General features: G+C 42.3%; 1 protein-coding gene and 1 pseudogene across 5 annotated transcripts in view; both read left to right on the forward strand.

Annotated features, from left to right (window-relative positions):
• Window positions 1-26,142, forward strand: part of BAIAP2L1 (BAR/IMD domain containing adaptor protein 2 like 1) — a 161,970-nt gene that overhangs the window by 93,033 nt on the left and 42,795 nt on the right. For all 5 annotated transcript variants that reach the window (XM_049699274.1, XM_033426610.2, XM_033426611.2 and 2 more), the window contains exons 2-3: window positions 3,034-3,109; window positions 8,057-8,143. In XM_049699274.1, the coding sequence (XP_049555231.1) occupies window positions 3,040-3,109; window positions 8,057-8,143 (157 nt within the window). In that variant the 5' untranslated portion in view covers window positions 3,034-3,039. The remainder of the gene's footprint in view (window positions 1-3,033; window positions 3,110-8,056; window positions 8,144-26,142) is intronic.
• LOC117201031 (uncharacterized) lies at window positions 16,567-16,674 on the forward strand (annotated as a pseudogene).

Genomic DNA, 26,142 nt, shown 5'->3' on the forward strand with positions numbered 1-26,142 from the left:
ACCCCCTTCCAGACCTGGGAAAGCTGACCACCTGGTGATTGCCCCTTCCCCCGCCCAGTGATAGGAAATTGGAAACTTCTCTGGAGAGACCCAGTGGCCCCTGGTTACCGTCACTTGGCCAGTTTCTTTACAGCTGACTTGCTGTCCAGTCACTCTGAATGAAGCGGTCAGTAGCCACCCTGTATGCACGTGCACACACACTTCCAGCCAACATTTTAGGGCTTTACTCCTAAATACAAACTGACAGTCAAGGATCACCAGACATTTGGGGAAAGCCTCCAACACAAAAGACAGTTGGATACCAAACAATGAGAAGAAATAACCAGACAGTATGGGGAACTGGCAGAAAATATCCCCCAAATTACAGTTTATTCAGATAAGAGATGATACTGCATCCGTAAAACAACAGGATGCTTTTAAAAAGGAATAACCAAAAAAACCTGAAAGAGCCCAAATTAAAAATATATCAAAAGTTTGAAAAGCATCAGAGGAGTTAGAATGTACAGTTGAGGATATCTGTCAGAGATAGAACAAAAAGTGGAAAATCAGAGAAAAAGGGTAAGATGATTAGAGAATAAATCCAGGTCATATAAAATCCTCCTCAGAGTTCCAGAGAATGAAGAGGCAAGAATCAAAACAGGAACACTTTTCAGACATGAAGGACATAATTTTCTCTATGGGTAGGGTCTGTTGAGTGCCCAGTAAAATAAATGAAAAAAGTACCCACACTGAGACAGACCACTGGGTAGTTTCAGAGCACAGGGATAAAGAGGAGGGTTCCAGAAATAAACAAGCCCCCTCCCACCACCTGCCCCCCACCAAAAAAGAAAAGTCATATACAAATGACAGCCGACTTCTCAATAGCAAAACTGGATATTGAAGACTGGAGCAATATCTTTAAAATCCTAAGGGAAAATCACTTTCAACCTGTAATACACAGCCCAGCGAAATACCAGTTAAATGTCAAAGTAAAGATAATTTCAGACATGTGGGGACTCAAATTTACCTCCTGCGTCATTTCTTAGGTTACTCTTGGAGAATGATCTCCAGGAGATAGCAATAAATGAAGAAGGAGGGGGCTTCCCAGGTGGCGCAGTGGTTGAGAGTCGGCCTGCCGATGCAGGGGACACGGATTCGTGCCCCGGTCCGGGAGGATCCCACGTGCTGCGGAGCGGCTGGGCCCGTGAGCCATGGCTGCTGAGCCTGCGCGTCTGGAGCCTGTGCTCCGCAACGGGAGAGGCCACAACAGTGAGAGGCCCACGTACCGCAAAAAAAAATAAAAATAAAAAAAATAAATGAAGAAGGAGGAAGATGTGGAATCCAGCTAATGAGACTGTCACACAGGGGACCAGAAAGGGACATGCAAGGGCAACAGTGTGGCAGGAACGGTCAGGCCAGACTGAGTAAGAGGACGGAGAGTCCTTGGAGGAAGTTCTGGGGGAAAAAATGGAATGGAAGATTAGCTGACAGCTTTGTACACTTGAAAAACAGTGATAGGCTCCTATGAGATCCGTCGGAGCGTGTGGAAACATTTAAGGTAGATACATAGAAAAATCTAAGGCGGGGGTGGGAATGAGACAATTATTAATCCCAGGAGAAACAAAAAGAGTATATCAAGAAAGGAAGCATAATTCTTTTACATTCCTTGCATTGTAGTGACCAGTATTTACAAAGTCATAATAAACCTTGACTGTTGATTTACCAGGAAACTGTTATTTAATTATATAGGAGAGACTGGGAAAGGGAAAGTAGGGTTGTCTACCGTAGCAGAAATCCAGTACTTATTGTCCAAAATTGAGAAGCCAAGAATATTCATCAAAACTATGGCAGCAAATACAAAAGAACACTTGCAAGCAAGCTGTTATGTGGGTGTAAGGCCAGGGGTGGGGAAGGGTTGGGGCAGGGGTTCTTTTTCACGATAAGCCTTTATACTGTCTAATAAAGTTATTATAGTCTTTTTCTACTAACTCGTAATGGAGGACCTTTTTATCCCAAAGAGTAATGTGTCAAGTATCTGCCGCTTTGGATGTTGTATGGTTTTTTATTCTTTTTGTTGCTTGGTCCTCTACAAACAAGGTACACATTTTGGGAGGGGGGTAAAGGGATCTGGCTGGTCTATCTGGAATGATTCATATTGTGAACCTTATGGTTTGTAGGTGTGACAGATGTACTGTCATCGTGTGTTCTGGGTCACGAAGCCAGAGACCCATAGGAATGATTTCTTGTCTGTACTTCAGATTTAGGGTAGCATTTTAAATTTAGGCCAATGTTCTAAATAGTTGCCTGTTTTATACTTGTCACAGCACTTCTCTCTATGTTTATGACCTTCTAGTGATATAGAAATGACACTTTTAAAAATGAAAACCATGACATCTGCAGAGATAGAGCATCATGAAGTCCATAATGGGAAACCACATCTCCCCCTCCACTGCTGTGAGCACAGGACCTACTGCACACTCCATGAATAATGAATGAACTGATGGCTGGGGAAAAAAATGCCAGTGACCACCTAGAAAGAAAGTTCTAGGCTGGCCTATGTCTTAGGGCCGTCAGCAACACCCACCCCCATCCCTTCCCCAGTAATTAGGCAGAGCAAAAACAACATCTCTTGGAAATTCCTGTTCTACTGATAGCCAAAACACTGCCTATATAATTAAGTTCCTATCATGCGCCCCTGTTTCTTAGCACTATCATGACAGCCATTAACTTACCTAAACCCAAAAGGGAGCATCAGCTTTTGGACTCATGGCCCCCACAGGGTGTACTTTGTAGAGATGGAATGTCTGCTACCTGCTTCATTTACAGTAAATTCTAGGCAGCTCCTGGGCAGGCAGGGAACTGCCAGGGTCACATGCACCTCACTACTCCATCAGTTAGGATGGAAGTGCTCTTCACTACTTTCAAATCATGACTTTGTGGACGGTACCATCAGGCACACGTGCGGATCCTAGGCTATGCAGTGACACCATCTAAAGATTGCTTGGTCTGCTGTTCGCTTATTTTATTAATTTGTTTTTTTTGTTTGTTTGTCAGAATGTTATGGAACAGTTCAATCCTGGGCTACGAAATTTAATAAACCTAGGGAAAAATTACGAAAAAGCTGTTAATGGTAAGTCTGTTTTCTAAATTTATAAATATAGAGTGCATATGAAAGCCATTCATTAAATATTTTACTTAATTATTTTTAAATGCTACTGAATTTTTAAAATATCTTTAAATTGATAGAAACCATTTATAATTAATCTGTAGAACTTTGCAATGATAGGATATTAGTATACTTGAAATGAGTAAGTTGAATAATAGGCTACCAAAAGTGACATATCTTAAATATCAGATTTTGCTTTTTGACACTGCTTAATCTTTTATATCATTGACATAAACATGTTTTCTACTTTTTACACCAAATACTTTGTAAACTAATAACATATAAAAAGTGTACTTAAAATTTTAAGATCCTGAAGCATAGGAATTATTCTCCTTTTTATTTATGTAGAAGAATTTCTTGTCTTTGGGTGTATCACTTTTGATAGTAATATGAGAAATAAAATGTTTAGCCTGAATGGAAAGACATCTAACTTAAAGGTTGAACTTAGATTCTCATTTCAAAATGAGTGCTTAATTTAAAATGAACTCAGGCATTGGCTTTTGTCTCTCTGTGAACCAGAGTTGTTTGCTGGTTTGAACAGATTTCATCTGAGGAAGCCAATGTGCATCTACACATGCATTCCCCTCGCAAAAGGGGAACGTTATCAGTGATCACCTTGATGTGGACCATTTTTTTAAAGTCTTTATTGAATTTGTTACTGTATTGCATCTGTTTTATGTTTTGGTTTTCTGGCCCCGAGGCATGTGGGATCTTAGCTCCCCAACCAGGGATCGAACCCACACCCCCTGCATTGGAAGGTGAAGTCTTAACCACTGGACCGTCAGGGAAGTCCCTTATCAGTGATCACCTTGAAAACTCAAGATGCTAACAATCACCAAATTCTAACATGGTCAGAACAATTCTCCATATGTAGCAAGTGTCACCCCCAAAATATTCAGACCCCAGTTTCACCATCTACCCTGGTTCACTAAGACCAGCACGTAATATAAGTAGAAAATTTAGTTTCCAGCGGTTTGAGATTTGAAGAAAGCGTCAGACCAAGCTTTGTGTCTTTTTTTTCCCCTCTTCTTTCTCTCTTTCACGATACCCCACCTTTGGCTGCTCCCTGATGATGTTTTGAAAATAAACCTGCGCCCTCACACCCTCAGTAAGCCTGCTCCAGGAAAGGGGAGGTGCTGGCAAGACTCAGGACTTTGGATTACGGACGAACTATCGTTTCAGTCACTGCAAAAGTAAACTGCTTATTGACTTCCTTCTGGATCTCTGTGCTCTTGGCCAGACGTGTTCAGTGTCAGGAAATGCAGCAGGCCTGAGATTTCCCTCCCTCTCCCTCTAGCCGTACCAGTGACTTCTATGGGTGCCCCCTCCCTCCTTCAAAGAACTGGAGCCTTGTTTTGGAAGCTGACTCTCTCCTGATGATTACCTAGTCACAAGACCACAAAGTCATCGCTTTATCCATCCCCGGGAAGGAAATCACTCTGACCTGCAGTGATTCTTTTCTTTCTAGCACGAGCTGCCTCTCTGAGGCAGAGTTTTACAAGGTGACGCAGTGGAGAGCCCACAGCTTAGCCTCCTGCTAACAGGGCTTCTCCCCAGCAGCCTCTACCACTTTTAACACCTCCTGGGGCCTATTCTGCGTTTCATAATGTGTTCCAGGATTTCTGCAGGCCATCTGTTTTTGGCTGAAGCCATTGAGAAACTTCAATAATATGTGTAAAGTCGTTGGTAAGAATCTGTAGTATAGTCGAGGATGCCAGATGTGCATTCAACAGTTAGATTATAGCCCAGCGCAGCAGCACAGCTGATGAAGAGCATAGGCCGAGCAGCGGCACAGGAGTTTGAGAGGAGGCCGGTGGAGTATGGAGCAGGCAGAGGCCGTGTAGGAGCTGAGCCAGCTGACAGACGTTAGGTTTCAGTAGGCAGACGCTGCTTACTAGTGCTTCAGGCAGAAAAGACAGCATCCAAGCCGAGACCAGGGGTCCACGCTAGCATGGGTGAGAAGCTGTGGGGAACAGTAAAACATAAGGTGGAGTAAGGTCCTACTATGAATGCATTTGGATGCAGCATCTGTTACCTATTGCCGCATAACAAACTGCCTCTAAGCTTGGTGGCTTAAGACAACAATAGTTCATTATTTTCAGTCGTCCTGTAAAGGCAGTGCAGTTGTCTGTACCCCTGGGACTCTGCAGTTGCAGTGGACTGGGGCTGAGCTCACTTCCTCTCTCAGGCATAGCTGGCTGTCCCAAGAGTACAAGCCCCGTGGGAGTTATGCCTGCTCGTACCCCATTGGCCAAAGCAAGTCACATGACCAAACAGCCTGTCAGCATCCTAGACAATTATACCACCTGGGAATTCCGGGAGGTGTGATTCATTGAAGGCTATGACTAAAAATCTACGATGAACTCTGTGGAATGTGACAGGCTTACCCTGTGGCCAGTGGGAGGCCATTGAAGGCTTTTGAGCAGAACTGTAACCTATTGAAGATAGGAAAGTTTTAGGAAAGTTTTTCTGGTAGAAATGTGTAGTTTAGATTGATGAAGTAGTTGATCAACCACTAAAAATTAATAAAGCTTCATTCCTTAAAACAGTAAGTGGTAGAAAATCTCTAATATATCCACAAAAGGGGACAGAATTATGAAAATATTAGTTTATTTTTCTGGATAAATTATAATTTTTAAGTTAATGCAGCTTTATCATAAAAGCAGGATATTTTACTAGACTAAGAAGGTTAAATAGTTTTAAACATAAGTCAGCAGTTAATGGAAAAATTGCAATGTGTGGATGCAAACCAAAAATTTTATTTAAGTGTTGTGTAATCCTGTATTACCATTCTCCCCCGTTAATTTGCTTTTCAGCTTATCAGCACCTTGCAATTTTAAATCTTCCCACTAAAATACTACATATATTAACTTGACAGTTTACTGGCTATAAACCTTGTTTTTCGGTGGAGTCATCTCTTTTTCAGTGCTAGCTGAGACCAAAGAGTCAAAAAGCACCATGATTTAGAACTGCCGGGGTTGTGTGCACTGCCTCTGCTTCGCCATTGACCTTGGGCATGTCCCAGAATATCTCTTCTGTGCTCCACTTCGTGAAACGGGGTGATAACATCATCACCCTATGTCTTAATGTAGTGTGGTAGATTAATTAATTTAAGTAATGATTTGGAAAGTTTACATAAATGCTATTTGTTACTGCTCTTTTTTATAATTACGCTTTACAGTTATCCTTAGTCTTATGAAACAATAGTATAGTAGAGCATTAGATTTCATGAACTTGTATATATATGTAGTAAAAACTGTAAGTTTCATAATTTTTTTAATTCTACAAGACATGCAAAAATAGATTAATTTGCCTTGAAAATACTACTTTTTTTGGCCTGCAGTATCTTCAGCGGGACTTGGGCATTAATTCATTCTGTGACCTCCTCCCCCACCTTTTTAAAACTTGAAATACCTTTTAAAATTCATCTTTTAAAAACAATACCCATGGGCTTCCCTGGTGGTGCAGTGGTTGGGAGTCCGCCTGCCGATGCAGGGGACGCAGGTTCGTGCCCTGGTCCGGGAAGATCCCACATGCCGCGGAGCGGCTGGGCCCGTGAGCCGTGGCCGCTGAGCCTGCGCGTCCGGAGCTTGTGCTCCGCAGCGGGAGAGGCCATAACAGTGAGAGGTCCACGTACAGAAAAAATAAAAATAAAAAAAAAAAAATAAAAACAATACCCATTATCAACTGGTGTGGCCTCAGGTTTTCTTCTCAGTGAGAGGAAAGGAGCCTGAGAGGGGTTGCTTAGGGCTCTTTTATCTCCCAAATCCTGTGGTCTCCAAAGCTACCGGGCAAAGTGATGTCTGTGTATGAAGCTGGCCTTTGAGCAAGATAAAATATTTTCTCCAAAGTCACACCAAGTAGGCTAGCTCTTACTGAGAAGCTTGCTTGTTGTACACCTTCAGTCTCCTGAAACCCAGCCTGTGTAAAGTGACGGAAGGAGTGGGTATTAGCAGCTTCCATTAGTTTGTCCGATACTCACACTGTTAGGGCATTTTATAGATTCAAATCCTTTGTTTCAAAAAGGATAACTAACTTGTCCAAGAAGGTCATGTTGTTGGAAGTAACAGTAGAATTCAAACCCAGATTTGTCTTGCTCCCGACTCCCACCTACAACCTCCCTGTACCCTCCAAAAAAGAAAAAGGAAAGGGGAAAAAAAAGGAAAAGAAAAACAAATCAGAAGCATATTTCTGTACCTTATAATGTAGTTTTCAGAATCAGTTTGAAAGGAGAAATGTGATTTTTAAGATAATTAGAATCCAGCTTGTATAGCAGTAAGAGTTTTCCTGTCTCTGCCAAAAAAGAGCAGAAAGAAAAGCAGAGCATTCAGTTATTTTTCAGGTAATTTCATTTTTTTTTGAAATGATAATGTATTTCAGATTTCATAGATTTCTCTCCTGGCAACAAGTATGGTAGTTGCTTGTGTCTCAGAATATCTTTTTCAATAGAAAAAGTAAAAATGCCGTAGAAGGCCCAGGCGCCTAGACAAGCCCACACCAGCCCCTCTAGCTAACAGTATTGCAGACCTGTATTGCTGTAGAATGACCAGCTTGCTGCAGTGGATGTGTTCCAGCCCCAATTCCGTGTTAGGAACATATCCCCTCTGGAGCTGGCCTGAGGAGCAGGCAGAACCTTCTCCGGACCCCCAGCCTCTGCCGCTGCTGAAGGTTCGCCAGGGCTGGTCGGAGGCGAGGATCCCGTGAGGGCTTTCCGGTGGGTGGGGGGCCTGCAGGAGTGCAGTGGAGGGACCTCTGCCCCTGGCACAGCTCGCAAGCTCAAGCCCTGCCCCCTGAGAGCCACGCTTGCCTCAGCCGCGAGGGACTCCGGGGTGTTTGGAAGAAAACCTCTGTGTCGTTTCCTCCTTTCCATGTGTAAGTGATGATTGTGTGTGTGTCACCTTCCCTGTCTAGCTATGATTCTGGCGGGAAAAGCCTACTACGATGGAGTGGCCAAGATCGGTGAGAGTGCCAGCGGGTCCCCTGTGTCGACAGAGCTGGGTGAGCTGACCGTCCGTTACATATACACCCAACTTGAGCGCGGTTCCGGAGCCTTTGTCGTGCGAGCCCTGATGAGAACATACAAAGTGGCCCGGATCCAGAATGGAAAAGAGGGCTAGCCCAGCACTCGGGTTTGTTCACCTCTGCGGTGATTGACTCCTCCGTGGTCTGTCCAAAGTGGAGGCTTAGTTAAGCGCAGGCCACTAGGAACTGGGCTTCTGCCTCTGAGGTTTGGGCCCTAGTTCCCTGCTGATCCCTGAAGCGTGAAGCCGGGGGAGCCTTGAGCCACATTTTTAACTGAAGGGGATGTGCACGCAGCCTCCGGCCTCTGGCAGAGCGCTTCCTGTGACTCACCTTGCAGAGAGTCCAGCCCCTTTACGTTCTGCTCTTGGCTGTCGCTGCTTCCACAGTTGCTCTCGTTTGTGATTTTTCCGGTTTTGCTGGTATGAATCGATCCCCTGTGCACACGCGGAGGGCGAGGGCAGCCGCACCCTCAGCAGCACCAAGGCTTCTATTTACAGAGCCGGTTCACTGTACCATCTCCGAAGCGGGGAAAGGTGGATTTTTTTTTTTAATAGTCCCACACATAACCATCATTTTAATAACTTGTTAAATATGTTTTACTTGACAGAGGGTAACATTTCAGAGTTTAAAATGTTTGTCAGAATTTGAAAGGTTCAGAAAACCAGAGGAAAGGATTGGTAAAGTGTGTGTTTTAAAGAAATGTGTGTTCCTCTCCAATTAAAACGTGGAAAGGGAAGCAGAGGGGCAAAGGCGCATATGTTTAAGGTTCAAATAATTCACACCATTCGTATGTTAAGTGTCTTGAGGGTTTTCAGGATTGCTTGGAAAACTCCTAACTGACCCATAAAAGCCAAGGAACAAATTCAAGGTGTGATGATGGTTCTGGGGTTGGGGGCTGGGCTGCTGCGTCTGCAGTGGATCTGGGCGCTCGTTAACATTCTCTGACAGCTTTTGTACCGGAAGAGTTCATAGTCTTGAAACCTGTAGGCAAAAGCTAAGCCTGAAGTGATGCTGGGTGATGAATAAGTCAGTACTGCGATACTGAATAGAATCAGTTACGAGTAGAAAATTTTCAAAGCGCTGACTTGTATTCTGTTGTTCTGGCAAGGTCTGAACTATAGTAACTCTGTCCAAAGTGGATCAGTTTAATAAAATATACACTGTGTTATGTAGACAGAAGCAGACAGTAAAATTTAGGACATTTGAGGGATGATTGGGGTGATTATAGGGTTCCAAAAATAGAACTAAATTAAAAAGAAACAGCCTATTTGTGTCAGGCATCAGGGGAAAAAAAAGTATGACCCTTATGTTAAAACATACGGCGCTTTGACTCACCGTCGTTCAGTTTGCCTTTTTAATGTTTTATGATTCTTGCCACTGTTTAAATAAGACTTCTGTTCCACACCTTATTTGATTCAGCTGTGAGTTCATAATGTTGAATCAGCTGTTTCCACAGCAACCGTGTTGTTATAAACAGGAGCTTAAAATTTCGGTTTCAATAAGGAAAATATGTTGCTATGGTGCAGTTTCTTTCATGTGTTTGTATTTCATTCAGAGGGAATGGAAATTACTTGCTGCCATTTTTGTTCCAAGTTGTCCTTTTGCTTATATTCACTCTATCATGTAGTTAATGTCCTACTCATTTGCAGCCATTCCATGATAAAGTGCAATCCTAGTAGGAGTTGCTTTTGGAGGCCTAACATTTACTTCTTTTGATTTGCTTAGTTTTTTATTTTGTTGTTAAAGTTTAGACTAAAATACTACCCTATATCTGTTTAAATACCTGTATGGAAGAGCACTGGACAATTCATAGAAAAAAGAGAGACCTAAAGTTGATTGTACCTTTCTTGTTTTTCAAGAAGATTTTCTGATCTAGTTACTGACATTTTGGTATTGGCCTTCATACTTTATTATGAAACTTATGTTACAAATTCCATTTGTTAAAAACTGAAGGGGTATTACATACGTGAAGATTATGAATCATTTCAAAATTTTCATTCCTGAAGAGTATTATCTCTGAAAAGCCTTTCTTTTCCCACGCCCCTCCCCCGCAAAAAAAAATCCTATAGTTATACAATTTTCCGTTTAAAATTTTTGCTTTGGGAGGAATATACCCTCTGGCTAAAAATATTTACTTAATTCATAGAAATTTGTAGTGAGGATTCAACTTGGAAAACTTGGCCAAATACATTATTAATGTAAATCAGGGTGGCAAAGCTAAGCATTTCAGTCTCTTCTCACTTTAGAGGAAAGAAAAGGTGTGTGTGTGTGGGTGTTGATTAGCCTTTTACTTTTTGTCTTCTGGGTCGGCCTCTGTTAGTAGCACAGGGCTGCAGCAGTACTATTTCTGACTTCTAGCTATGGGTGTTTTCATTTTGATATCCCTCTTTCGGCATCAGCTCACCCAGTGCTGTGTGAATCATTTAAGATGCTCTTGCCCACGAGTAACAAAATACCCAACTAACAGTGGTGTAAGCAATAAGGATGTTTATTATCCCACATAAGAAGGCCAGGAACAGGGGGTTCTTGGTTAATCATTACTAAGGACTCTGGTTCTTTCTCTCTTTCTTCTCGTCCTAAAGCCCAGCTCCTCATGGTACCAGGGTGGCTGCCCTGCCATTGCTAGTCTCAGGCATCACACCCTCCCTCTTCCCACTATGTCCAGAAGCAGGAAGGAGCACGCTTTACAGAGGAGGAAACCTTTTCCCAGGAGCCCCAGCACACACCCTCTTGTTCTCTCTGGCCTGATTTGGATCACACGCCCATGACCCAGCAGCACTATTCCCAGGCATGGTTGGCCAAGGGGTACATCGAGGGGGAGAGGGCACAGCTGTTAGGAGGACACCCGATGGCGCCACCAGTCAGCCAGCTCTGGTTATCAGAGGTCTTGTTTCAATGGCTTTCAGTGAAAGGAAAGGACTTAACACGCGTTACTGCTTTAGCTGTGCTGTGAGCTGCAAAGTGCTGCTGCGTTTTGCTTGTGTCTCTGATTGGGATAGTGTTTTTCTCCCACATGGGTTGTGTGGTTTTACTATCGTGTGTGTACTTCACACTCTATTTATGATTGTTGTTTCTCCAGTAGACCACAGCCATCCTTCCCAGTCTATTCCTATTTGGGAAGTGGGACTCCCAAGCACAGAAGATGAATTAGGGATGTGGGGTAGTTTTTGTTTTTCTGTCCTTTTGCTTTTCTTCTCAAGCTTTTGGGTATCTTTTCATCACAAACTCTTGGGGCATCTTCCCTGCCTCCGCTTCTCTCTCCTTTCTTTCCTCCTCTCATCTTCCTCTCTGCTGACGTACCTGCATGGTCTCACAGCCTCTTTCATCACTGCCATATTTCTTTCCAGGCTTTTCTTCCGGTGAGTTTGTGCCTAAGAGCCAACATTGAGTGCTTGCTCTCCTCGGGCGCAGGACCCAGTGCCTGACAGGGCCTTTAGTTCAGCGTCTCATTTAGTCCTCAGAGCCGTCCTGCACAGATCTGGGTGCAGGCGCTTCCACCGTCTCTGTTTTCCACGTAAGACCCAGAGGTGAAGTGTGTGCCTGGGTCACACGGTTAGCAGGTGGTCCGACTTGAGGATCTGAGCTCTTCACCTCTGCACTTACTGCACTTCACTGAGGCGAAGGGAAAGGAAAGAGGCAGCCAATCACGGGTTGCTGAAGAGGAAGAAAACAGGAAGCCCACGATGGGGACCTTTTCAAGAAGGAGATGAGAGGGAATCGTTGGTGTCAGAGCAGCCGAAGACTGGGGAGGGGCTGGCAGGTGTGGTGATTGGAGCTCACTGGCCCCCTCAGAAATGGTGGCTTCACTAGGGTCCTGACCATAAACACCAGGTGTTACAGGGTTGAGGAAGATGGAACTAACAGAAGTTTTACTTACATATGTATGCCTTCTTACACGTATTGCTTGACTTTTGTACAGCTGTGCTTCACATAGAAACTCAGGTCTCACTAAGTGCGTGCTGTGTGCCGGGTCCTTCGTGTGTTGCCTCATCTCATCCTCAGGAGCCTCGTGGATAGATGTTTCCTCTGAGATCTGCAGGGTGGATGCTCACCCCGCGTTTCCCTGGGGAGGCTGGTAGACCATAGGGTAAACTTGGCAGTCACAGCCTTCTGCATGGTGGTGAGATAACCTCCATGGGCAACCACATTGGGTCCTGTGTCCTTAGCCATGTGCTCTGCAGCCAAGCAAGGCAGAGCAAGGGCTGTGGAGGTCGTGACCTCTACGAGAGGATGGTAGGCGGCATTGGTGCTGCTTGGGAACGATCCTGTGACCCAGAACAGGGAGGCCAGGCCAGGTCTTATTTTCCCCTGAGACTGCCCAACACCTGAGAGATGCTCAGTAAAGCTTGTGTTGTTACAGTGCCGCTGTCAACTTACACCACCCTGGGCAACACGTCACCTTATGAGTGGTTGGCGGGACTAAGGGAGAGGACAGCAACACGTTCTGGGTTGTTTGAAGATGAAATGAGATAATGTGCCTTGTGTTTTCTAAAGTTTCACAGACCAGAAAGATGCCTCTCTGTTGCCGCTTCATATGTTCGCAAGTATTTGAGAATTCAAAAATCAGTACCAATTTTTTTTCATTGACATTATTCTCTTCCATAAAGTAGGTGATACGTTTGTAAGAATATACATTTTTGCTTGATTATTCAAGAACAAATTATTTCAGTTCTCTCCATTGTATCTTCATTTTCTATTTCATTAATGTCTACTCTTACCCTTGTTTTCCTCCTTGTACTATCTTTGGGATTATTCTGCTGTTCTTTTTCTAATTTCTGAAATGATACATTTAACTCATTAATTTTAAATACAGGTAGGACCACAAAGATGACCATACAAGTTAAAACCATGCAAAGCCATCTTAATAATCAATGGGGAAAATTATGATTGTCCTGTGACCTTTAAAAATGTTTGCCAGAAACATTAAAAACTCTCTCACTTTCAGTTATAAATGTGTAAGGAAATGGAAAAAATAAAACTGATACTTATTTAGTACACAGTACTTTAAAGCATTAGAAACACTGATAGTTAAAGCATTTTTATTTATTTGTAAAAAACTCGAGTCGTTTCAACAACTCTTGTCGCCTTCTTGTATAACTTAAGATACAATATGCTTTCGCAAATTGTCATGCTCCTTTTAAGCTTGGATCAGCTTCTAGCATTTTATCCTCGGTGATTTCAATGTTGTGAGATAGCCTTGAGAGTTCCTTTAATGTGAAGTTTTTTGGGCTGGTATCACTTTCTCGGAAACACCTTCATCCTTTTCACCACAACCGCTTTCCTCAATTATGTTGATGATTCTGGGCTTCACTCCATTCTTGTGGCTGTACATCCAGGGTTTCTCAAACAGTAGCAGTGTTGACGTTCCCACAGGCAGGTATTTCTTCTGTAACTCCATTTACAGTCATTGTTACCACTTTTAATGTCTTTGCTGTACTTCCTCTTTCAGTTATTCATATTTGTAACACATCACATGGGTTTGTTACTGGGAAACAGGGAGGCAACACACCTACACACTTTGCTGTCTGTGTGCTCTATCTGCAGTCCTTGCAGCAACACCACACTGTCTTAATTACTGTAACTTTATGATAAATCTTGATATCTAGTAGGAGATATCAAGTAAAGTAAGTAGATCTTATTCGAGATTGTCTTAGCTATTATAGGACTTCTGCATGTACACGTTCTTTAGAATCAGCTTGTCAAGTCTCACTAAAAAAAAATCTCGGATTTTTGACTATAGATTGAATCTATAGATGAATTTAGAGAGAACTGACTCAATCTTCTAATCCATGAAGATGGTATATCCTTTTAATTACTTGAGACTTATTTAATTTCTGTTAGCACCATTTTGTAATTTTCATTGTAGAAGTCTTGCACATTTTTATACATGCATTTTTAGATACTTATGACATTTTTGTCCTATTGTAAATGGCATTTTAAATTTTTTTATTTTCTACTTTTTTTGTCTGTTGAAAGTTCTATTTAGTTCTTTTGAAATCTGTGAATTAATTTTTATCATTTTAATAGCTTTATTGAGATCTGATTAACATATAGTACAATTGCCCCATTTAAAGCGTATAGTTCAGTGGTTTTTAGTATATTCACAAAGTTTTAAATTATCACCACAGTCAACTTTAGAACATTTTCCTCACTCCAGAAAGAAATCACATACCCATTAGCAGTCACCTCCCATTCACCCCCAACTCCAGTCATATTTAACCATTAATATATTTTGTCTCCTATAGAGTTGGTTTTGCTGGACTTTTCACATAAATGGAATCATACAATATGTGATCTTTTGTCACTGGTTTCTTTCACTTAGCACAATGATTTCAAGGGTCATTCACATTGTAACATGTAGCAGTACTTCCTTTCTTTTTATGGATGGATAATATCCTATTGTATAGATATACCACATTTTGTTTATCTGTTTTATCAGTTGATAGATATTTAGGTTGCTTCTACCTTTTAGCTATTAAAACATACTGCTGCTATGAACATTCATGTACAAATTTTGTGTGTACATACGTTTTTCTGTCTCTTGGGTATATATTTAGGAGTAGAATTGCTGGCTCATATGTTAACTCTAAATTTAACCCTTTGAGGAACTGCCAGAGTATTTTTCAAAGTGAATGCACCATTTTACATTCCCACCAGCAGTGTATGAGGGTTCCAACTTCTTTAAGTCCTTGCTAACACTTGTTATTGTCTGTCTTTTTGATTATAGCCATCCTAGTGAGTGTGAGGTACTACCTCATTTGAGTTTTGATTTACATTTCCCTAGTGGTTAATGTCGAGTATCTTTTCATGTTCTTACTGGTCATTGCATATCATCTTTGGAGAAATGTCTATTCAGATCCTTTGCCCATTTTTACTTGGGTTATTTGTCTTTTTATTATTGAGTTTGCCAATCAACTTTTAATAAAGTTTTGTTTTTCTCTTTTGATTCTTATTATCAATGCAGTTCTTTCTTTCTTTCTTTATTGGCTGCGTTGGGTCTTCATTGCTGTGCCTGGGCTTTCTCTAGTTGCGGCAAGTGGGGGCTACTCTTTGTTGTGGTATGCAGGCTTCTCATTGCAGTGGCTTCTCTTTGTTGCAGAGGATGGGCTCTAGGCACGCAGGCTGCAGTAGTAGTGGCATGCGGGCTCAGTAGTTGTGGCTCACGGGCTCTAGAGCACAGGCTCAGTAGTTGTGGCACGTGGGCTTAGTTGCTCCATGGCATGTGGGATCTTCCAGGTCCAGGGCTCGAACCCGTATCCCCTGCATTGGCAGGCATTCTTAACCAACGCGCCACCAGGGAAGTCCCAGTTTGAAGTTCTTGACAGTCTAATTCTGCTGATGCTTTATTGTGCCTCTTGATTCTCATTCATGTGGAAATATTTCTGTATGGGTTTTATTGTCATCTCATTGTTCTCTTCCATGTTGGGGTCACCTATGGAGGTGTAAAAGTTTTGCCATTGAAAGTCACCAAGAAATGAAAAGTAGAAATGCCAAGCAATGGTGGAGCTTCTCTCATTTAAATATGTTTAATTCTTAGAAAATAAAAATAGTTGATGGAATATGACTTACCATTTGATAAAATTCTTGTAAAATATTTAGAATGTGCAAATGAAATGCTCCTTTATTTTCTGTCATATCCATACTAACAAAGGTATTCTGCCAGTTTTGCAGGGAAAGTGACTCAGACTTTATGGAAAATATCTTTAAATGTCTAAAATTTGTAAGCTCTTCTAATTATCTAAAACTTAAATAATGGCAGGTTTTAATTTTCTATAAATAGGCTAGATACACATCCTTCTCCCAGGAGTCATTCCTAATGGTTTGCTCTTGAAAACAAAAGGTCCTTCATGAATAGAGTCTGTTCTCCTATTATAGAGACTATTGAGGAAATGTGTCATTGCTTTTTCTCAACTATAATTGAAAGTAATAGGAAAATTCTAATGATTCAAGAGAATTGCCAAATTTTAGTCATTTTTATGCTAAATGCGCTGAACCACTAGAAGATTACAGTAAGAATTAGCGTATATTTTGAAGTAGCCTTCAAATTCGCTCTGTTAAAGCATCACCTTTTATCAGTTGTACCTTAACTGAGCAAACAAGAGCCAAGGGGCTGGCCAGCACCGATTTGAAACTAAAATTTTATTGGGCCACGGCCGTGCCCACTTGTTCATGTGTTGTCTGCAGCTACACTGGCAGAGCTAAGCGGTTGCAACAGAGGAGACCTGAACTGTTTACAACCCGGCCCCTTGCAGGCCCTTACTTGACAGCAGAAGGCCTTTAGGGTCATCCAGTTGCTTAAGCCACTCAGGACAGAGCCATCGTGTGAGGGATTTGATATCCTTTTCTCCAAAGAAAAAGCAGCTCCTTACCATCTGCGATCTAAGTGCTTGGGTTTAATTAAGACTATACTTTCCAGGATCATTCCTGTAGTCTGTTACTAAGTGCTTGGGTTTAACACACATTAACAGCATGATCCCAATAACCACAGCATGTAAGCAGCTCTGGGGCGACACCGCCTTGCCCTGTTGGGAGAAACAAACGAACAGACAAATGCAAAGCCAAAGACCAGAGCTCTGTAGTCAGGATTTGGCAGGTAAAATATTTTAATCCACTGTGTTTGTTAAATAGTAAGTCATATGAAAAATAATTCATGTGACTCAGGTCGTCAGGGTGTGTACCTGTAGCTGTGCACATAAATCCTTATCACAGATACACAGTTCAACTCAAGGAACAGTGCTCATTTAAAAGAGGAAACTGAAATTTGTCTAAAGCTTCCAGTTTTGTCCCTAAATCAAATGACGTTTATTTTTTAAGACTTAGGAAATATGGAAATGGTGGAAAGGGAAAACAGAAATGGTCAGGGGAAAATATTTTGGCAAAATATTCAAAAGAAACTTTGAACCAGTTTTTTCATCTTTAAACCATAGAAAAATAAAGCTTGTTCTCACTTATTTCTCAAGGAATAACAGGGGACTTTCTTCAGGGAGTTGACAAATTTCCTGTGAGGTATAAGGACCTCAGCATTACATAAATTTAGACTGTGTTATTATGTTCCAATTCAGCCAGCTATTACATTATTTATGTATGTATGTATGTATGCATGTATGTATGGCTGCATTGGGTCTTCGTTGTGGTGCCCAGGCTTTCTTTAGTTGCATTGAGCGGGGGCTACTCTTCCTTGTGGTGCGTCGGCTTCTCATTGTGGTGGCTTCTCCTGTTGCAGAGCACGGGCTCTAGGTGCGCGGGCTTCAGTAGTTGCCGCACATGGGCTCAGTAGTTATTGCATGCAGGCTCTAGAGCACAGGCTCAGTAATTGTGACACACAGGCTTAACTGCTCCGTGGCATGTAGGATCTTCTCGGACCAGGGCTTGAACCCGTGCCCCCTGCATTGGCAGGTGGATTCTTAACCACTGCACCACCAGGGAAGCCCACATTATTTTGAATCATCTGTTAAATTGTTTGGGCCAGTTTCTTAAATTGATCACAAAACAGAAGATTTTATCTCCTCACCATCAGGGAACCTAGAAAATCATAGGTTTTCTTTTGTTATTGATACAGTGTTCATTGGTCATGCAATTAAACAATATATATTTATTACAGTTTTGTCTTGTTGACACTCAAAATCCAACCTGACAGTCTTGGGTCTTAAAAATAAGAGCAGAAGGGACTTCCCTGGTGGCGCAGTGGTTGAGAGTCCACCTGCCGATGCAGGGGACACGGGTTTGTGCCCCGGTCCGGGAGGATCCCGCATGCCGCGGAGCGGCTGGGCCCGTGAGCCGTGGCTGCTGAGCCTGCGCGTCCGGAGCCTGTGCTCCGCAACAGGAGAGGCCGCAACAGAGAGACGCCTGCGTACCGCAAAAAAAAAAAAAGAGCAGAAAACAATACGTGAAAATTTTTTTAAATGTTATTCATTCAGAGAAATATCATAAATAGATTCCTAAGGTCTAGATAAAATAAAAGAATTCATGCCAGAGTCAATGAGAGAGCTAAGTTGAGTCAAAGCAATTGTTGTTGACCAAAACCATTTATCTTTTAGTTGCAGGTGAGGCTCACTTTTTTTTTTTTTTTTTTTTTTTTTTTGCGGTACGCAGGCCTCTCACTGTTGTGGCCTCTGCTGTTGCGGAGCACAGGCTCCGGACGCGCAGGCTCAGCGGCCATGGCTGACGGGCCCAGCCGCTCCGCGGCATGTGGGATCTTCCCGGACCGGGGCACAAACCCGTGTCCCCTGCATCGGCAGGCGGACTCTCAACCACTGCGCCACCAGGGAAGCCCGAGGCTCACTTTAAAGAGATTAAAATCCTTTCCGCAAATATAGGAAACAGTTAGTAGGGAATTTATTTTATTTGGTTAGCATTGTACCTGACGTATGCATATTAACTCCTGTACTCATCGTGATAGCTCTCTGAAGTGTGGGTACTATTATTATTATTATTTTCATTTTACAGATGAGGAAACTGGGGTTCAAAGAGAGTTAAATAACTTGCCAAAGTCACCCAGCTGGTTAACGGCTGGTTAATTTGAGCTCAGGTAGTCTGCCAGCTGTGTGGCCTGTTACGCTGATTTAATTTTCTACATGTCGAAAAGATGGGCTTTTTCTGATGTGATTTATTTTATGGCAGTCAGATTGTCCTGTCCATTATAGTTCAGCAGATAAAAGGTTGTGTTAAATAGTGAACCATCATATAGTCTGAAACTGATTCATCATGTGAGTATGATTCTGTATTTTGTGCTTTTATCAGATATAATCAAGAGTTTGTATTTTGTATTAGGAGCATTTATTACATGACCATTTATTCCAACTTTGCAAATGACTTGCCATTTCAGTTTTCAGGTGGCACCTCGTTGGGAGCAAAAAAAGATCTAACTGTAGAGAAAGATAGGCTTATAATTTATAAATGTATAATTTATAACATCTATATAAGCACATACCATATAAGTCCATATATCATCTAGGCATATTGGTATAAGTATATATAAATTTCTAAAACTGAGAGGATGTTCTGTGTTGTAAATTGTACCTCCCTACAGAAGTTATTATAAGAAAAGCATTCCTTCTTCCAGCTTTGAAGTAACCATATGTGCAGATGATGTATTATAATTAGTAAAAACTACAGGTATAAAAGCTAAGATGTCAAATCAAGATGAGTCATTTTAACATTTAATGCTTCCTGACGGCATGATGGGCACATCCTGAATGTCAGTCTGAATGTCATTACCTATTTTTCAATGCACTTTATGATACTTGCCCGTTCTCTTAAATCTTTGAATTTTAAAGTGTGTGAAGGGAAAATTATCTTGTTTAAACCCAGTTTTCACAATTATTTAAATTGGTCTTTTTCTCCTCAAAGGATATCATGTGTCCTGTCAACTCCGGATGGGGAGAGGTTAGGACTCCTTATTCTCAGGCTCTCAGCTGTGGCCAAAGAACAGCGGTCAGGGGGCCGCAGCAACTGTCCAGGTCTCCACGAGGCAGGGGCCTGAGGGCTCTGCCTCGTGACCGCTTCTTTCGTCATTCACATCAGTCACGAGAGCCACCGCATCCTCTCACAAATGCCCACGGGTGTCTTACTCTATTCATGGCACTATGCTGGGCTTGAAATCAGGAGTCAAACAAAAACACAAAGTTCTAACACACAAATAGGGGAAGGGACTTCACAGCAAGAAAGAGTGGCTCTGGTCAGAAGCACCAGACACAGCAAAGGGTATGGCCCCTGCAGTAGGTTGAGGGGGGAGGACAACGAAGTTAAAGGGAGAGGGACACGGTGGAGACAGGTGTAGTTAGAATCGTGGTGCAGGTGAGGCCTGCCTTGACCCTGCCGGCCACATGTTCCTAAGCACATGGGCATGCTGCGGAGGAGAGTGACAGCCTTGGCAGGGGGGACGTGGTAGATTCCTTGTTAGCGCACGTGGGGTTCTGAATGTTTTTGGTCTTCAGCCACTTGGAAGTAAATGCACTTCCTTAGGTACTCTTTCCTGGTCTGGATGCCTTAAAATTATTAAAAGTAAGGATGCCAGTGTAAATCAGCTATCCCTCAATTGAAGGAAAAAAAAAAGTAAGGATGACAAAGGAGCACATGAAAAGATGGTCAACACCATTAGCCATTAGGGATTTGCACATCATAACCACATGAGATACCACTTCACACCCCACAGCAGCTGTAATCAAAGAGACAATAGTATGTGTTGGCAGAGATGTAGAGAAATGGGAACCCTTGTGCATTGCTGGTGGGAATGTAAAATGGGGCAGCTGCATTGGAAAAGAGTCTGTCAGTTCCTCAAAATACAGAGTTTACCTTATGACCCGGCGATTCCATTCCTCCGATGTCTCCTCAAGAGAAATGAAACATACGCTCATACAAAATCTTAGCATTATTCCCAGCAGGCACAAGGTGGAGACAACCCAAATGTCCAGCAGCTGATGAATTGATAAACAAAATATCATATATTCATACCGTAGGGTGTTATTCAGTCATAAAGAATGAAGTACTGACACATGCTACAACATGGATGAACCTTGAAAACATGCCAAGTGACAGAAGCCAGATTAAAAGGCCACGTATTGTAAGATTCCATTCATACAAAAGTTCTAGAGCAAATTCGTAAGAGGCAAAAAGCAGATTGGTGATTGCCGGGGGCTGGGGAGAGGGGAGAATGGGGAATAACTACTTGATGGGTACAGGGTTTCCTTTTCAGGTAGTGAAGTGAACTGGATAGTGTGGATGGTTGTACAACATTGTGAATGTCCTAAATGTCACTATTGGTCAATTTAGGTTATGTGTATTCTACCACCAAAAACCCCCCAAAAATAAGTATGCCACTCTGAGAAGTCCCCAATATATGGGATATCCTAATTAATTCATACTAAAAACAATATAATAGACACTGTAATGATTCAAGAGGCTAGTGGTACACATTTCCCAGCCCCTGTGAAGGGTTTTAGTTGGCCCCGCCCGGCTCAGAATGAATTACACAGTGAATGAATTACACAGTAAATGAATTTTGAGGTGCACACTTCCAGTTATAAAATAAGTCATTGGGATGTAATGTACAGCATGATGACTATAGTCGATAATATTGTAGTGCATATATGAAAGTTGCCAAGAGAGTATAACTTAAAAATTCTCATCACACACACACAAAATGTTTTGGTAACGTATAGTAACAGGTGGTAATGACTTCTTGTGGTGATTGTTTTGCAGTGTATACAAACATTGTATCATTTTGTACACCTGAAACTAATACAATATGATATGTTAATTATACTTCAATATAAAAAAACTTTAATGAATTTTGTTGGCGTTAATGGAAATTCAAGAGCCTCATGTAATTCTCACAGCAGTCCTCTGAGGAAGGAGATGTCATTCCCATTTTATAAACAAGGAAACGAAAACTTAGGTTGAATAACTTGCCTAACTTCACACAAGTAGTTAGGAGTGAAGCTGGGGGTTAAATTCCAGTTGATTGATTCCATGGTGAGTGCAGGGTTTCCCACAGACTCCGAGTTTAAGCTTTAAGGCCTCTCAGTTTCACAACATCTTTTAAAACCTTGTACTTAATTTTGAATTTGTGATTTTGTACTCCTTAAAGAGGACTCCACAAAAGTTGGATTTCTACACAGGGAACAAATTACAAAAGTAGTCTTTAAAATCTGGAAGACAGGGTGTGCAACAGAAGGGTGTAGTCACTCGTGTATTGTTCCTGAAATCCAGTGAGAGGAAGTGACAGGAAGCCGGCATTTGGTTCAGTATAGAAAATGACCTTGGGACAAGTCCTCCTGTAAAACCTGCAAAGGAGCTATGAACTGCTATGCTTGCAGCAATGTCTCGAGAAGGATTCTGAGGCTGGGGGAGGTATCCTGATGGTCCTTTAGCAGTGTCTGCTCTAGGGAGGTTCCAGAGGGGGAGATGGCAGCAGTTACAACAAATGTGCCACCACTGCCCTGCTCAGTGAAACTTTCAGTGAGAAGTAAGCTCTAGGATGAGCTTAGAAATGTTTGTTGATGGACTAAATGAGTGTATCAGATAAGGGTGTTGGGCTCTTTGCATTCTAACTCTATGAATCAGGTTTTTCTGGGCTTTCTTGAAACCATGACTGTCATTTACAGCATTAATAAGCTTGGTCCCCACCTTCAGGGTATCTACAGCTTAGTAAGAGAGATTATGAAAATATATACATACATAGCTTTAATACAGGACCCAGTGCAAGAGTAAAAGGTACAAAGGCTACCGGACTTCATGGGAGGAGGCAATCACACCCACATGCAGGTGGAGGAGGTAGAGACAGACTGAGTCAGGGGATGCTGTAATCCTGAGTAGGAAGGGGTTGGTTTCTGGTGGAGGGAGCAGGTGGAGGGGACGGGGGATATTTCAGTTTGCCTGGGATTCAGGGTTCATGGAGAGGATTGTGAGTCTAGGTTAGAATTGGAGCCTTATTACTTTGAGTGATAGGCTACAGATTCTGTGTTTGTATGTCTCATTTCAAATTGAAGTAAGAATATTATTAGGACTAAAAGGTTTTGCATTATTAAAAGCTGACTAATATTTTAGGAGCATGAGTTCAAAGATAAAAATTATGAGATGACTAAAAAGGCAAATTAAATGGCATGCTCTTTACAACTAAAAACTGGACTCTTAGTGTCCAGAATAAGTCTATTCCTGTAACTCTTGAGTGCAGTGAAGCTAATATGTGTATATGTCTCGGGTATTTATAACTCAAAGCCATAGCTGATAGCAGCTTCCATTTTTATAACAGTAGAAACTTGTGACATACTAAGGTTTCTTTTTTCTCTTCATATATATATGATTAAATGTTTTAATATCTCACTTTTATTCTCTACTCAATCCTGCCCAACTTTCCACATCATATTAATATTTTAAAACAACTTATGAATCCTCTAGGAAGTTTAGAACTTGTTTTATAATGAGTATTAAAATACACTTCAAGCTTTTAAAAAATTAATGCTTTTACTGAAAAATGAACCTAAGAAACAGTTTCTTTCCTTATTATTTTAAAATGTCTGTTTTAAAATAATTAAAACCCGTGGCTATATAAACTATCTTGGGCACTGCTTTTTTTTTAATCAAAGTATAGTTGATTTATAATGTTGCATGACTTTGTGGTGTACAGCAAAGTGATTCAGTCATATATATATATATATTCTTTTTCAGATTCTTTTCCATTATAGTTTATTACAAGATACTGAATGTAGTTCGGTGTGCTATATACAGTAGTACCTATATTTTATATATAGTAGTTTGTATCTGCTAATCCTAGACTACTAGTTTATCCCTCTCCCTGCTTTCCCCTTTGGTAACCATAAATTTGTTTTCTGTGTCTGTAGTCTTATTTCTGTTTTTTAAATAAATTCATTTTTATCATTTTTTTAGATTCTACGTATAAGTGATATCGTATGATATTTGTCTTTGTCTGACTTACTTCACTTAGTATGATAATCTCTAGGTTCATCCGTGTTGCTGCAAATGGCATTGTTTCATTCCTTTTTTTTTATGGTGGAGTAATATTCCGTTGTATATATTGATATATACCACATCTTCTTTATCCATTCATCTGTCAATGGACACTTAGGTTGTTTCCATGTCTTGGCTATTGTAGAGAGTGCTGCTATGAACATTGAGGGGGCACTGCTTTTTTAACTTAACGTTCCACACATATTTCTTTGAATTCATAAGTAATCCATTTACTCATCACTTTGATGTCTGCCTACATTTCACTTCTTTAAAGTTTCCTCTGTTGGCACGGAGGTGGAGTCCCAGTGCTGGGGAGGAGGGTGAGCATTGTGGTAGTGGGATGACTACAGGGTTTGTTCTTCTTTGCTCTTGTGAAAAATTGTCCTTTAACTAAACAGAAAAGTCCTTCTATGGTTTTCTGAAAAGCACATAAAACCAAATATTCAGTAATCAAGGGACTACAGTAGTTTTTCTTTCCTCATTTAAATAACAGTATGCTCAATTCAGTGAGCATCTCTGCTAGGCGTTGTTCTCATCACTTAGGGATAAAAATCAATACGTACAAGTCCCTGCTCTTGGGAACTTGCGTTCTAGTGGGTGGTAAACAGGTCTAATTTGCCGGGCAGTAATGAGGCGAAGGGCCACTGATGGAGGAAAGGGGTGAGCGCAGCTGGTTTGGGTGGGGCGTCAGGGACATGCAGTCAGGAGGGAGAGCGGTCCCAGGAGACGGTTCCGTGGAGGCCGGCAAGTGCAGCGTTCCTGAGGCCTGGTGAGCTTGGGTCCCAGTTGGGAAGCCGGTCAGTTGAGGTGCAGTTCAGGATGGGGGGAGGGAGGGGATGAGGGCTTGAGGTGGGCTGCGCGGGTGGGACCAGGCCCTGTGAGGCCTTGTGGGTCATGGTAAGAACGTTGCCTTTTGACCTGAGGTGAGGGTGAGGGGCCTCTGAAGGCTTTGGACTCCGGAGTGGCAAGATTCTTCCTGGCTCTGCTCAAAGAATAGGCTGTAGAAGGGTGGGAGCAGGGACACGGGCTGGGAGGCTGTTGTCCCAGTGCAGGTGAGCCAGAACGCTGGGTCGGCCTGGGATTGAAGGGAGAGGCAGTGGGCTTGCTGTGCACTGGCCGCCACCTGTGAGAGGGTGTGGTGGATGAGGGGTCAGGGTTTGTTCATAGATGTCTTAGGTTTGGGATGCCTGTTAGACCAAGTGGAAATGTTGAGGCAGCAGCTGGAAACGTAGGTCTGGAGTTCATTGAACGAGTAGCTTTTTATCCCTGTGGGCAAGACGGGCCCTCTTTCGCTCTCGCAATGTGCCCTGTGGCTTCCCTCAGTCGCAAGGAAACCAACAGTTATAAGCATCACAGCGAGTCAGATGCTTTACCTCTGTGTTCTCATTTGATTCTTGCCAGGTCGTATCGGGGGCTGTTTGTTTACATGTCCATCATACAGATGAACCAGGGATGCAGGGACCAGCCCTCCCCACCCCACATAAAGCCTCACAGCCACAGTAACGTGCCAGTCGGGCTGGCAGCCCAGCCCTTTTCTGAGCGTTCTTCCCCAGTGTAGCTGTACTGCAGGCTGTGGGGTTCCCTGCCGTTTGCAGTGGATCATCATCTTTTTATGCCTCCCTAGTTCCTTTCCTAAAGCATGTTTTTAGTTTGTTTCAAAAGTTTAGGTGCATCAGGCAAGGTGGCCATCGACCGCTCTGTTTGACTTGGAGTTAGGGCCTGTGTGTGTGGTGTGTTTGGGCTGTGACAGGTGTGGGGAGGCTGATTGTCATGGGCTGCCTTGGGAATTCAGTCCTCTACTTTGGTTTTACTTCCTGCACAAACCAAACATTGAGCTGAAATGGCTTCAAGCAACCAGGCCGGCCCTCACCCAGTGCGGCCGTGCCTCTGTGATACTGCCCCCCCAGAGGTAGCCTGTTCCATTTTAAAACAGCCCTAATAATTAAAGTGTTCTGGTGGATGTTGGGTACACATGCCTGTCCCTGTAATTCACACATACTGGGCATCATTCTGTCCTAGGGTACCCGGTAGGGAAAATCTAATTCCTTTTGCATATTTGAGTGAGGATGCAAAGTAGTTGAGAGCACAGGCTCAGGGTCGGACATGAGTTCAAATTCCAGGCCCACCACCTTTAGTACTTTTGTAATTTGGGGGAAAATCATCTAACCTCTCAAAGTCTCAGCTTCCCTTTCTGTACCGTGAGGTAATAGAGCTACTTCTTCTTGGGCTGTGAGGACTAAATGCGGCCATTTCTGTAAGGCAGCTAGCACCGTGCTTGGCACAAGGGAAGGACTTGACACCTGTAAGCTGTCCATGAGGATCATACAGTTGTCATCTTGCCGTCTGAAGTAGAAGAAGGTGAGGAATACTTTTGAACTGTGAAAGCACCAAGTTATCCTGTTTGCTCAGTTGTCCCTTTGGAGTAAGAGATATAATAAAATAGATTCTGGATTTTGTGGAATCTCCCTTAAATTCACGTCATAATAGGACTGACCAACATCCACGTG

This window comes from Orcinus orca, chromosome 16 (genome assembly GCF_937001465.1).
Source record: "Orcinus orca chromosome 16, mOrcOrc1.1, whole genome shotgun sequence".
Classification (NCBI taxonomy): Eukaryota; Metazoa; Chordata; class Mammalia; order Artiodactyla; family Delphinidae; genus Orcinus; species Orcinus orca.